The sequence below is a fragment of the Lactuca sativa genome, chromosome 6 (assembly GCF_002870075.4).
Source record: "Lactuca sativa cultivar Salinas chromosome 6, Lsat_Salinas_v11, whole genome shotgun sequence".
Lineage (NCBI taxonomy): Eukaryota > Viridiplantae > Streptophyta > Magnoliopsida > Asterales > Asteraceae > Lactuca > Lactuca sativa.
Genome location: NC_056628.2, coordinates 185,064,209 through 185,078,547, shown reverse-complemented (window position 1 = coordinate 185,078,547; position 14,339 = coordinate 185,064,209). Strand labels below are relative to the sequence as shown.

Here is a 14,339-nt window from a genome sequence, read left to right as displayed (position 1 = left end):
GGCTCAAACCCCTAAGATTAGGGTTTTGGTCATGGGTAGCTACGAGTTGTGTAGCCTGATCTACACCATCCATAGATCATTAAACCCCTATCTCAACTGTCCCTCTTACGCGTTGTGTAGGAGAATTCCTTATACCTCTCGTACGATCAAGTTCTCCAAATTTTACATTTTAAATTACAGTACGAATTTACCTGTAAGGACTGGGTGTTACAAAATCAATTCTCAAAATTATTCAACAAATTACCAACATCATCCCACCTTCATGTATTTGGGTGTCTATGCTACACACATATTCCAACACCTTACAAATTTGCACCCCACTTCACACATTATGTATTCCTAGGTTATTAGTCACATCATCATCAGTTTAGATGTCAAGATCTTTCCACTCATAATGTAATTATAGCAAGGAACTTTTTATTTGAGGAAACCTACTTCCTCTTACAGTTAATGACATCCATTTTATCTCCTTCATACTCCTTCCTTGATTCCTTAATATGATTGTCTCCTTTTTCTCGTGACTTTTTCTAATTCATGACTCACCCACCAGACGCTGTCTCATTGTTACCTCAACAACCCACCCACGTCCCTACTAATACCAAACCTACGAATCAATCTATCTACCTCCTTTCCACCATCGACTATGCTACTCTCGGTCAGCTCATGGTGTCAATTAAACTAACCAAACAACTCTCTTATATACAAGCTACACCTTATAACTCATACCCACCCCATTCTCTCCTCTGATGGTCACACATGCCTAACATAGAATTACCAAACTAATAAATTAACAAAACCTACGTACAACTACAAAATCCCATATGCCTCGATCCCACCTATATGTCCTTCGTGACCTGTAGTGGACCATTTTCTTCTTCTATGACATGTCGATCGTCCTAAAGCTCGTTTTACTGCAAATGCTAAAAGTCGACATCATAAAATTGATTGTGATGATACTTTCAACCCACTTGTCAAAATAAAAATGATACATACCATATTTTTCCTATATGTCTCACACCAATCACATATTCATCAGTTAGACATTAAGAATGCATTCTTACACGAGTGCCTAAATAAGAAAGTTTACATGCATCAACCATTTGGATTTCAGACGCATCTCACCCTAATTGCATCATTCATTTTCAAAAATCTCTCTATAGCTTCAAAATAAACCTATATAACCTTGATTACATCTATCATTTGCAAAAATCTCTCTATGGCTTGAATTAAGCCCCCGTTTATGGTTTCACCGCTTCATGTCATTCATTACTCACATTGGTTTTGTTCAACATAAAACATACCCTTCCTTGTTTATTTCTATGAAAAGATATGCTAAGGTATATCTACTGCTTTATTTTGATGAAATAATTTTGATAACGTCCTTAGATGACCTTCTTCATCATATTATCTCCTTGTTAGTCATCGAGTTCTCTATATCCAACCGTACTTACTTGGCATTGCAATGACACACAAGTACATGCACTTCCTCTCACAACACAAATAAGTGTTGGAACTCCTAGACCGGGACAACATATTGAAATAAAATTCATTTCATACCCACAAGGACACATAATTCATTATCGATCACACATGTTCTCTGATCTATATTAAGACTCTCTATTGTATTCTAGTCGACGGTCTCCAATATCTGATTTTCAAATGCCAAGACTCTCTAACATTGTGCAATATATATGTATCTACATGCATGATCCCTCAGAATCACATCTCCATGTGCTAAAGCGCATCTTATATAATGTTCAAGAGACTCTAGATTTCGGCTTACAAATTCACCACTCGAACAACTCTCATTGCTTACTCAGATGTCGATTGGGGGACATCGATCTTTATGCCACTACATCATCGAATATTGTGTGTTTCTCGGTGATAATTTGCTATGGTCCTCGAAACCCCAACCAACAGTCTCAATATCCGATGTTGAAGCCAAATACATAAGCATATCCAATATTATTGTTGAAGCCTGTTCTCTCTCTCTCTCTCTCTCTCTCTCTCTCTCTATATATATATATATATATATATATATATATATATATATATATATATATATATATAAATAAATCCCTCTTAAAATGCGAAGCTTTTTGTATGATATTTTCTTTCTAAAAAAGTGACATAAAATACTAAATCGGTCCTATAGAAACATATTGACAAAAAAATCTCAAAAAAATGTTCATATATGATAGGTGCATATGTGCATTTTTTTTATGTACTTGTGAATTTCCGACGTTTGTGCACATATACACTTGCCATATATGCATATTTTTTTCGAGATTTCTTTTGTGTGTATGTTTTTATAGGACCGAGTTGGTGTTTTATATCAGTTTTTTTGATATAAAATATCACACAAAAAAATTTTCATTTTAAAAATGGTTCGCGAGAAAATATGGGTTAGCAAAAAGATAATCACTCTAAGAATTCAGTCGTGAAAAATAATCACTTTAATAGATCATGCTTGGTTAATTATATACAACAAACTGCGAATTCATTATATTAACTTTAAAATTAGTGAGATCACGAGAACTAACGGGACTTAAAATATATTATGAACTTGTGAAGGCGGAACAAATATCCAACCTCTTTGCAATATAAACTTCGTTTCCAGAACTTATTACTTTATGTTGACACTAGAGGTAAGGAATTACGTATTCCTATTGGATTTTAGTTTCTTTTGATGTATATGGATGTCTAATAGAGTAGTTACATTTTGTCCGAAATACATGAGATGTGACAATACATGAAAAACATGGTGTTGATGTTTTGTTTTGCTATATTGAGCTGTGAGACATCACTTTCCACATGAATAAGTAGAAGTTGAACGGGGTTTCATACAAAGTAACACTTTTTCTTTGATATATGTTATATTAAAGCGAAAAAATACAAATTAAATTATATATATATTTTTAAAAATTTAAGCAAAGTTTAATGTTTTATTAAAATAACCTGAAAATTTTAGCTACTCACAACAATCAAAAGTGGCATGCCTAATTCGTTTTAGTATATAAGGGGGGAAATTGAAAAAATATTCATATTTGAGCGAGATTTTCGAAAATGCCATATGCAAAATCTATGGATTTTCTCAATTGTCATCTCCAAAAATATGGATCTTCTCATATTGAGTCTTTGAAAAAAATGGGTTTTTCACATGCAAAAATAACGATTTTCCTCATAGCTAATTAATGAAAATAAAAAAGTCATTTCACACTCCATATGCTAAAAATAAAATCATAGGCGTTCTCGCACTGCGAAATAGTGATGTTATGTGCAGAAATCAAAAAGCCTATATTTTTTTTTGGAACCGGCCAATGATATATAAAGAGGAAAAAAGAAAGCCACAGCTAGTGGCAAACAAGAGTTCAAAATACGATGAAATGAAAAGAAACAAGAATTGTAAAACAAAAAACAAAGAAAAAATTCAGAAAAGCAAAGGGCAATGAGACCAGGATGCCCAATTTAACTTGTTGTTGTTCCCCCTATTCTTCACCCACAGGTAAACCACTGATTTGATGATATCAGTGACTTTATCTGGTGGCAGCCGGTTTTTCTTGAAGACCATTTCATTCCTTGTCTTCCAAAGACTCCATAAAGTACCATAATAGATTGCTAAGATTATCCTTCTCCTTTTTTTGCATACCCCCCATTGAGAAATGGAACCCAATACATCCTTGACTGTGTGGAGCGGTCCCAATTGAATATTACACCATCTTGATACCCCTTCACATACACTCCTGGCATAACTGCAGTCTACCAGGACATAATTAGAGTCTTCTTCGTATTCATTACACATGGGGCAAGTCAAATTTTCCGGAACTACCCCTCTCTTTGCTAACTCCACAGCAACAGGTATCCTTCCCATTTTCGCCCTCCAGATGAAGCAATTGACTTTTAGAGAGACTTCCTTCAGCCAACTGATTTGACCATCCATGACAGATGTCGTGTAATCCCATCTATGTCTAAGGTCACGAACCTCGTACGTTCCCGTCGAAGACAGACAACATCTCCAAGTTTCTCCATTAGTTGTGTGTTGTTTGGATAACACAGATTCAATCGGGATTTCTTTTTTTACCAAGGGCCTTCTTTATACCAGCGATGTTATTCCAAACTCCAGTTAATGATTTCTTCGAGTAAATACCATCAGGTTTCACTTTAAGATTATGCAGTCTTGATATTACTTGTGCCCAAAGATGATGTGGTTCAGTTCTCAATTTCCACCACCATTTCATTAACAGAGAGATGTTGAGACTTTTGATAGTGCCAATCCCTAAGCCTCCCATCTCCTTGGGTGCCACCACTCTGTCCCACGAGACCCAGTGTATCTTCTTCTTATCAACCGAGGCCCCCCATAAGAATCTTCTCCTTAGTTTTTCGAGAGTTTGTATTATCCCATCAGGTGCTAAAAACAATGATAAGAAATAGGTTGGAAGGTTACCAAGTACCGATTGGGTAGGGGTCAATCTACCACCGAAGGATAAGGATTTTGATTTCCATTTTGAGAGTTTGGACCGAAACCTCTCAATAATCGGTTCCCAGTTCTTTTTTAAATTCATGTTAGCTCCCACAGGAACTCCTAGATATGTGAACGGTAGTGCAGAAGGTTCACACCCCAGTGTACTGGCCCACCTTGCTACTTCTTGCATATCAGATCCAACGCCAAAGACTTTAGATTTGTTAAAGTTTACCTTTAACCCTGAAGATACATGAAAGCAATGAAGAATACAGGCGAGGTTGCTGATGTTGTTTCTCGACCACTCCCCTATGAATAGGGCATCATCTGCATATAGCAAGTGAGAGATCTTCGGACCTCCATTTGGAATTTGAATACCCTGGAAAATACCAAGCTCACAGGCAGACCTCATCGCAACACTGAGACCCTCCATGGCTGCTATAAATAAAAATGGGGAAAGTGGGTCACCTTGTCGGACTCCTTTCGATAATGAGAACTCCTCAGTCGGGCTTCCGTTGACGAGGACCGAGGATCTTGCAGATACGAGACAGCCTCTTAACCATAATCTCATTTTACTCCCAAAACCCATATGTAACAGGTTTGAAACAAGGTACTCCCAATTGATTGAGTCGAATGCCTTCTCGAAGTCTACCTTGAATAGAAGGAATCTCCTATTTGACTTTTTTGCCCATGAGCAGATCTCATTGACTACAAGGGGCCCGTCAAGTATGTTTCTACCCTCGATATATGCGGATTGTACCTCGTCTATACACTGCCCCATTACCCTTTTCAGTCTAATCGAGAGTAGCTTTGATATGATTTTATATATGCATCCAATGAGACTGATTGGTCTAAAATCACCAATCACTAGAGGGTCCTTGACTTTGGGAACTAGAGAGATGAAGGAGGAGTTACAAGAGGAATCCATATTGCCATGGTACTCGAAATATTTGACAACAGCAGCTATGTCACCAAGGAGTACATCCCAATACTTCTTAATGAATTTGAATGAAAAGTCATCTGGTCCGGGGGCTTTCTCGTTACCACAAGCCCATACTGCATTTTTAATCTCCTGTAATGAAATGGGTTCTTCTAGAGCCTCCGAGTCCGCTCGAGATATTTTCTTAAAGTGCCGACTAACAAGTTTCAGCCTAGATGGCCATTTTTCCTTGAATTTCTCCGCAAAAAATGAGAATACCCCCTGTTTTATGCTAGGCGGATCAGTGCACCACACTCCATTTATTTTTAGACCATCTATCAAGTTCTTCCTATTGTATTTATTGATGCAACCATGGAAAAAACGAGTATTTTCGTCTCCTTCTACAGCCCATTTGATTCTTGCTTTCTGTCTAAGATCCAAGCTTCTCGTCTTCTCCATCTCAATAATGGACCTATATCCCAGATTTCTAACAAAAATCTCAAAAAGCCTATATATCTCTAACAAAAATCTTTATTTTTCTTGTAATTCGTACTGCAAAAATCTATTCGGTGTTGCAAAATTCTAAATTTCCACTGCAAAAATCTAATATTCGTAAAGTGAGTTAAATGTTATCTTTATAAGAATTAAAAAAATCACAACACTTTTTATGTTTTTATCATTTTTCTAAGAAAAACAAAAAAGCTTCAAATTTTCAGGATGAATATTTTGGTGTTGTTTGTGTCGCTAGTTCATGTCATTTAGAAATGATGAACGTATTTATGTTAAGCCTCTCTTCATAAGCTACGGGGTAGAAGTTTCACCAGATATAATGCCTCTTCCAAAAAAAAAAAAAGTTTCACCAGATATAAATTTTATATATGTAATAAAGTCGAAATGAATTAAAGTTTGGAAGAAATACAAAATATCAATTTGTCATTCCCCACATCCTACAAAGAAAATATGTTATAGAGATAGTTGATAAAAGTGATCTAAAACACCTGAAAACAATTATTTATAAAGTTGAAATTGTTGTATATTTCTATCTAGTGGATAATGGTCAAAGACGCTCTGATCGTTTATTAGAGGGTAACAAAATAGATGTAGCGAAAATGGGTCTGGTAACAAAAGAGGAAAAGGCTCCGCTAAGAAACGATGCTACGGAAGAGATAGAAACAATCAATTAGGTATCCTAAAGTGTTCCTCAATATCCTCCCTCCTCCTCGTTATAATATTATATAATATTATATATAATATATGGTAAGATTTAATAGAGAATTGTTAACCAATGAATCATTTTTTTTTTCAACTTTTAGACTTATTTTTTATCAAAAAAAAAAAAACTAAAAATACAAAAATTCATAACTTTTTATCATTTTTCTAATGATATCAAATTCAATTTTTTTTTACGTTAAATTCACAATGTGAATCCGGATTCACATGGTGAATCTGAAAATTATTTTTCACATTCACAATGTTAATATATAAATTTAGATATTTTTAGATTTTTTTTTTCGATAAAAAATAAGCTCTAAAAATTGAAAAAATAAATTTAGTTCCTTGAAGTTTTTAGATTTTTTTTTCTACAAACTTTATATATATATATATATATATATATATATATATATATATATATATGTGTGTGTGTGTGTGTGTGTGTGTGTGTGTGTGATATCCTAAAGTGTTCCTCAATATCCTCCATCCTCCTCGCTATAATATTATATATAATATAGGGTAAAGTTCAATAGAGAACTACAATTAACCAATGAACCAAATTTTTTTTCAACTTTTAAAACTTATTTTTTTATCAAAAAAAAAACTAAAAATACATAAATTCATAACCTTTTATCATTTTTCCAATGATAACCTTTTATCATTTTTCCAATGATATCAAATTCGATTTTTTTTTTATGTTAAATTCACAATGTTAATCTTTGAAAATTCACAATGTGAATCCGAATTCATACGACGAATCTGAAAAATATTTTTTACATTCACAATGTTAATATATGAAGTTAGATATTTTTTGATAAAGAATAAACTTTAGAAATTAAAAAAAAGATTTAGTTCCTTGAAGAACCAATAGTTATGGTTCTTTATTGAACTTTTCCATATATATATATATATATATATATATATATATATATATATATATATATATATATATATATATATATATATATATATATATATATATATATATATAAGGATGAGATCGGTTGAGAACTTATAGTTTTCCGAAAATCTAAGAACTAAAGGTGGTGCGTTGCATCAAAATCAAATCATTAAGGCCATGATCGTCATCATACAAATTTCACTTAATTTTTTGTATTATTGGAAATATTAATAAAAAGCTCTCAAATTAACATTATAAAACAAAATTTTGGATTTTTTTATAAAAAAAAAAATAATTTTCGTTTTTTTTAAACTGCAGATTTTTTTTTTATTTTTTATTTTTTATTTATTTTTTTTTTAACTTTTTTGGAAGGGATATATACAGTAAATTCTCAATATTTTCATCGATTTGACAAGAAAGTCCTAAACTTTATTTTTTTGACAGTAAAATCCAAATTACCGGCAGTTTTTGACACTTTTATCATTTTTTTCCCGGTTAGTCGGTAATTAGGACTTTTTTGTCAACAAAATAAAGTTTAGGACTTTCTTGTCAAATTGTCAATTAGGACTTTACTGTCAAAAAAAATAAAGTTTAGGACTTTTTTGTCAAATCGTTGAAAATATTGGGACTTTAGTGTATATATAATTATTTTTGGTTATAAATTTAATGGTATGATACTCTTTAAGCATAAGAGTTATTGAAACTTTCACTAATCTGCTAGATACTATTGAAATTATTAACGTTTGTTTCTTGTTAAATCGTTTTTTTAATCTCAACAAACCGACATTAAAAAAAATTGAGATAATCAAGAAAGAAAGAAAGATAGAAACAAGGTTTTGTTGGCTTTTTGCAGCCCCAAAAATGGAGAAATAAGAAACCGAAAAAAACGAAATTGCCCTTTTTTCCCTTCTCCACATTCACACCCTTTTGACTAGACATGTGTTGTTTGTGTTTGTATAAAGCTAGGGCAATTTCGTTTTTTTTTTTTTTTTTTGTTTTTAATTTCTCCATTTTTGAAACTGCAAAAAGCCAACACAACCCTGATTCTTTCTTTCTTTCTTGATTATCTCAATTTTTTTCAATGTCGGTTTGTTGAGATTAAAAAAAAGATTTAACAAGAAGCAAACGTAAAGGATTTCAATAGGATCTAGCTGATTATAGAATGTTTCAATAACTGTTATGCTTAACGAGTATCATACCATTAAATTTCTAACAAATATATATATATATATATATATATATATATATATATATATATATATATATATATATATATATATATATATACACTAAAGTCCCAATATTTTCAACGATTTGACAAAAAAAAGTCCTAAAATTTATTTTTTTGACAGTAAAGTCCTAACTGACGATTTGACAAAAAAGTCCTAAACTTTATTTTGTTGACAAAAAAATCTTAATCGATGAAAATATCGGTAATTTGGACTTTACTGTCAAAAAAATAAAGTTTAGGACTTTCTTGTCAAATCGATGAAAATATTGGGACTTTACTGTATATATCCCTTTTTGGAAAGCATAAATTTTTAAACATTTTGATTTTTTTTAAAAACTACAATTGTTTCAACAAAAAACTGTAATTTTTTTGAAAAAAAAACTGTATTTAAAAAAACTATAAATTTTTAATAAAACAGTAATTTAAGAAAAACTGTAATTTTTTCAAAAAAACTGAATTTTTTCTTAAATACTGCAATTTTTTTTTTTAAAAAAAGTGCAACTTTTTCAAAAAAAACTGCAATTTAAAAAAAGCGACAATTTTTTTAATAAAACTGCATTTTTTTAAATAATATAAAATTTTAAAAATCAGTAAATTTATATAAAAAAACTAGAAAACTCTAATTTTTTTAACAAAAAAAAATCAACATTTTAAGTGCATATATTTCATATTTTTTTAAATGAATATATACATATTTCTTATACTATAATATTCGTAAATAAATCATAAAAAATCTCATTTTTATTAATCAATCTATAAATATAACAGTACAAGTATTTTCTTCGATGCAAAATAAAATATAAAAAATAAAAAATGCTACGAAGATTCACAATGTTATCATTTCGTCATATTAAGATTTTCATATTTTCTTCAATTTATCATTTTTCACATCTTCAATATTTTCCACAAATTCTTCAAAATCTACAAGAAAATTAAAAAAAATTTGATTAATGCAAGAACACTCACAAAAACGCACATGCATATATCATATAAGATTTATATGTGATTCACAAGTGATACATAAGTAATTTATATATAAATCACATGTAATTCACAACCAACCTCCGATCGACCAGTTTCCAACGACATTCTTCTCCGGCTACCTTTTTCCAATGTCGACAACTGCCAATAGCCCATTTTCGGCGAAGCATCGGTGACCAAAATTCACCATTCCGACCGATTTCCGGCCAAGTTCAAGCAGAATATTCAATCGGCCATGTTACCATTCATTCCAACTGGCGAAGCTCTGACCAACTATTTTTTTAGAGTTTGTGATTTAATTTGGTTTTAAGCTACACTAACCTTGAAGTGAGTTTCAAAACCCCATTTTATAACCTTTTACAGTTTTTGGTGGAGAATACATGCCTAAATGTTATTTATCTATTATTTAAAATTACGCTTATATAAATTGATATTTATACACTATTGAAACTCTGATCACATAACAGTTACCATAGTTGTACTGTCAAAATTCTTTTTACAAAAAATTTACAGTGGTTAGACTATCAAAACTCTGATTACATTACATATACAATAGTTACATGTTGTCAAACATTTTCCTGGTAACTTTGGTATATAAGTTAGGGCATACAAGCTTTTAGAACGTCTCACTCAATGGCTTGCATGAGACATATTCATCACCTAAGTACAATACTTTGTAGACCCCTGACCTGTAACTGTTAATCTTAAGTGATCGAGAGAGTTATGTATAGCTCTATAAAGGTTGACACCCTAACATGTAGTTGTTAGCTACAACCTTGACGGAAGAGTCATGTCGGGTGATAAATTTCTTCACTATTATGACGTCCGATAAAGCGTCGGGATGGGCATAAAACACTAGTTAACAACTCGGTTATAGGGACTCACTATAGCATTAGTTATACATAATTTGGGTTAAAAGTACATTTATATATAAACTGGGAAACCATATATATATATATATATATATATATATATATATATATATATATATATATATATATATATATATATATATATATAAAAGGAAAACATACTTTTGGTTTAAAAGTACATTTAAGTCCAACATTACAAACCTATAAACTCACAAACATTACGTTGACGATCTTTCAAAACACATGAATTCCTAGGAAATGAAGAAACTGGAATTATACATTTGGAAAAACCATGGGATTACAGTTATTATAGTACATTGTCGTATTTTCATAGTGACCTATTGTTAAGGCATACTGAATTCTTTTCGATTTTCATGTACCCTTAAACCAAGGATGATGTAATTTCCCTTCTTCAGTAATAAAAGCATCTACATTATGTTATATTTTTGTATTTTTCTATGTATGAAAATGATTGTGATCCATTATGTCCTATCGCCGCCTGCTGTTTCTCTTGTTGGATGGTGTGTGACACATGTTGAGGTTGTTCACGATCAATATTATATGTTTTGTTAACAACCTTGTATGGTTCGCATATATTTTTTTCACCATTGTTTTTGGTATGACCCAAAATTGGATCAATCTCATTGGCTAGAAATAGAGAGTCATATATAAAGACTCAAACCCTTGATAAAAATACATCTAAAACACCCGGAATGATTTTGATCTCAAGGATTTAGATCAATTATTCCAACTAAAGTTTATATGTGTGTAGATCCTATCACAACTAGGTGTAGATGCGCAACTAGATTTTATTATGATCAGAGCATATGGACTATTCATATTGGAAGTAATATTTGGTAGACTAAATACTTGGTGAATCAAACTAGGAATTCGAAATGGATCATTCTCGAGAATGGATAATTATAGAAGATACAGATGAAGAGCAAGAAGCTTCATTCCCTATGTTGGCAGACTATCCTTACTACCCTATAAATCCAACTGCCTTCCATCCAATACTTTATGACGACGGAGCACCTTTACCATCCAACGAATGGGGAGAGAGTGAACCAATAGAAGAAAGCGAGCCTATGTAAGAGACATAGTTAGTTGCATCTTCCTTACCACCCTTGAAACTCTCTACTGTCTAGTTCCAGGAGAAGCAAAGATGAAACGCACAGATCGAAATCCATACCAAGATGGATAAAGATTAAGAAGAGTCAAAATAGGCCATCTTCAGGAACCCATAAAGTTCAAGATAAACCTACGAGGATAGCACAAACGGTTGGTAGGTGGGTAGCATAGGAGAGAACTCCAAACAAATATGAGATAGGTTAATCATCCCGACCATATGTCCCACCTTCTTCCAAAGGTGACACTTTATCTCAGCTGTTTGAGAAAAGTGTGAGAATCGAAAACAAGATGGAAATTGTCGAAGGGAAGACTACACATCTTTTAGGAAGGATGCGGAGGCTAGAAGGATAGAGAACGCGAGATCAAGAGGCTGTGATGGATGTCCATCACCGTATTAATTTGTCTTATAACGAAATGATTACTCATGATGCAAGGATTGCAGAACTAGAGCTCTACAATTAAACCTCGAGAACGAGGAACGCACTTGAGAGCTTGACTAGAGAAATCAAGTAGTTGAGAAGCAAGTGACTCATGTCATTGACGTACTAGGCCATCACTTAGGATACTGGTAGATATAGTAGAACTAGTGGTTATGTAAGATAAGAGAAAAAAAAAACAGACTTGTTAAGGTAATAGGGAAAAAGTTTCTAGCAAGGGTATAGTAAACCTTGCAAAATTTGTTTTTAGAAACTTTTCCCGTATAAAGCTGTAATAAACTGGTGTAACCACTAGTAATAAATATGAAGCATGTATTAAAATAATCCTTTACCAAATAGTGTTATCCACTATGCCCGATACCTTGAAAAATAATTGAGGCCATTAACTTTCGTAATTTAATGACTAATTAAAATACTTCATAAAACTCATAATATTCTTAATATATATATATAATAGGAACTAAATTAAAATGCCTAGAAGAAGTAGTGCTCGGTTAAACCTTAACCAGCAATCATAACCACAACATCAACTAGCACCAATGGAAATAAACCCCCTCAACACGTTCAACGGAACTTGAAGAAATTATAGATAAGAGAATAGCTGTAGCTCTAGCTAATGTCACAACATGTGGAATTAGAAATGAAGGCAATGTAGGAACCGCCAGAATGTGTACCTACAAAGACTTTATGAATTGCAAAACAAAGAGCTTCCATGGAAAGATAGAATCCGTCTTTCAAATAAGATTCTGTCCAAATGATTGTAAAGTACGATTTGCAGCATGTACTTTCGCTGATGCATCGTTAACATGGTGGAACAACCATGTAAATACAATGGGAATTAAATGCTGCAAATTCCATGAAATGGGAGGAACTGAAGATGATGCTAGTAGAGGATTATTGTCCTTAGGAGGAAATACAAAAGCTGGAACAAGAATTGTGGAACCTTACAGTGGGGGGGTTCAAAGATAAATGCTTATACTGCTAGATTCAATAACCTTGCAGTGATGTGTCCAACACTTGTAACCTCGAAGTACAAGAAGATCGAGCGATATATCGGGGGTCTAGCATCACAAATCAAAGGAATGGTGATCACATCAAAGCCTACATGTAACATCCTGAAATTTAGGTAAAGCTATTTAACCCTTCCATTTTGTCAAATTGTCAAGAATGGTCTCTTGAGAGAGTTCTTGTAGCTAATGAGTACACTGGGCATACTGGGGAGTACGCTGCATGTACTAATGCGCTTAATTTGGACGCGGACTCGCCTCGGTAGGCTGGGCGTACCCAGGGTTACGCTGGGCGTAACGAGTCCAGATGCAAACCCTAAATGTTTGGCTTGTGCACTATTTAAAGAATGCTAAGGCCCATTTCTCAGCCTCCATATCAGAGAGTGAAACCCTAAGAGAGAGCCTTCCATCCTCTTTAGCTTGAGTGTGTGTGTGTTTTGGAGCTAAAAGTGTCTTGGTGTGTTAGTGAAGAAGAAGGAGAAGAGCTTGTGGAGGCTAGGGCTTGAAGTGCAAGTTTGGATCTGAGATCTTCAAAGAAAGGAGCTTCATCTAGAGGTATAAAGTTCAAAACTTTCCTCTTTATTTGGTTTGATGTTGCATGGACCATTTCTAGGGTAAAAAGTCCCAAAGGTGGAGACTTTATGAGTGTAATGTACTCCATGGACCTAGATCTGTCCCATTTCAATGATATTTGTGTTATAGATCCATAAAAATTCCATCTTGGTCATTGTTATGAGGTCATGCTTGAGTTATGAGCTTTCTAGAGTTGGGAAATGGAATGTTATGGGTGTTAGTGACTTGTCCAGCCATGCAAAGGCTTAAAGTCACCAACTTTATAGATTAAGAGGCTTAGAAATGGTCAGATCTAGAAGTTGGACGTGGGTGTTAACTGTTTAAGACCTCAAGACCTTAGAGTCTGAAACTGGGAGTTACGTGGGGCATAATCCTAGTACGCGCGGCGTAAGGGGTCGCGCACCCCGTTTCTGTGAGGACGCCGGGTACGCCCAGCGTATATGTTTGGTACGCGCAGCGTAACCTGGAAAGTTGACTTTTGTTGACCTTTAGGGTTTGGTCAACTTTAGGGTCTTTGAGCCATGAGAGGGGTAAAATGGTCTGTTACCCTTCTGAGAGTACTAAGAGAGGGAATAGTCTAGCCTTGAGAGATGTATTGATTTAGAGTGTTTATTTC

The 14,339-nt window shown here is 33.3% G+C and overlaps 1 protein-coding gene across 1 annotated transcript; it reads right to left on the bottom strand.

The window, feature by feature from the left end:
* Positions 1-3,430: 3,430 nt before the first annotated feature.
* Positions 3,431-3,871, bottom strand: LOC111908912 (uncharacterized). The gene has a single exon (XM_023904702.1). The coding sequence runs from the start codon at positions 3,869-3,871 to the stop codon at positions 3,431-3,433; it is 441 nt and encodes a 146-aa protein (XP_023760470.1).
* Between the last annotated feature and the right edge of the window lie 10,468 nt (positions 3,872-14,339).

Coding starts and splice junctions, on each gene's coding strand:
- LOC111908912 (XM_023904702.1), bottom strand. CDS start 3,871: ATGGGAAGGATACCTGTTGCTGTGGAGTTAGCAAAGAGAGGGGTAGTT.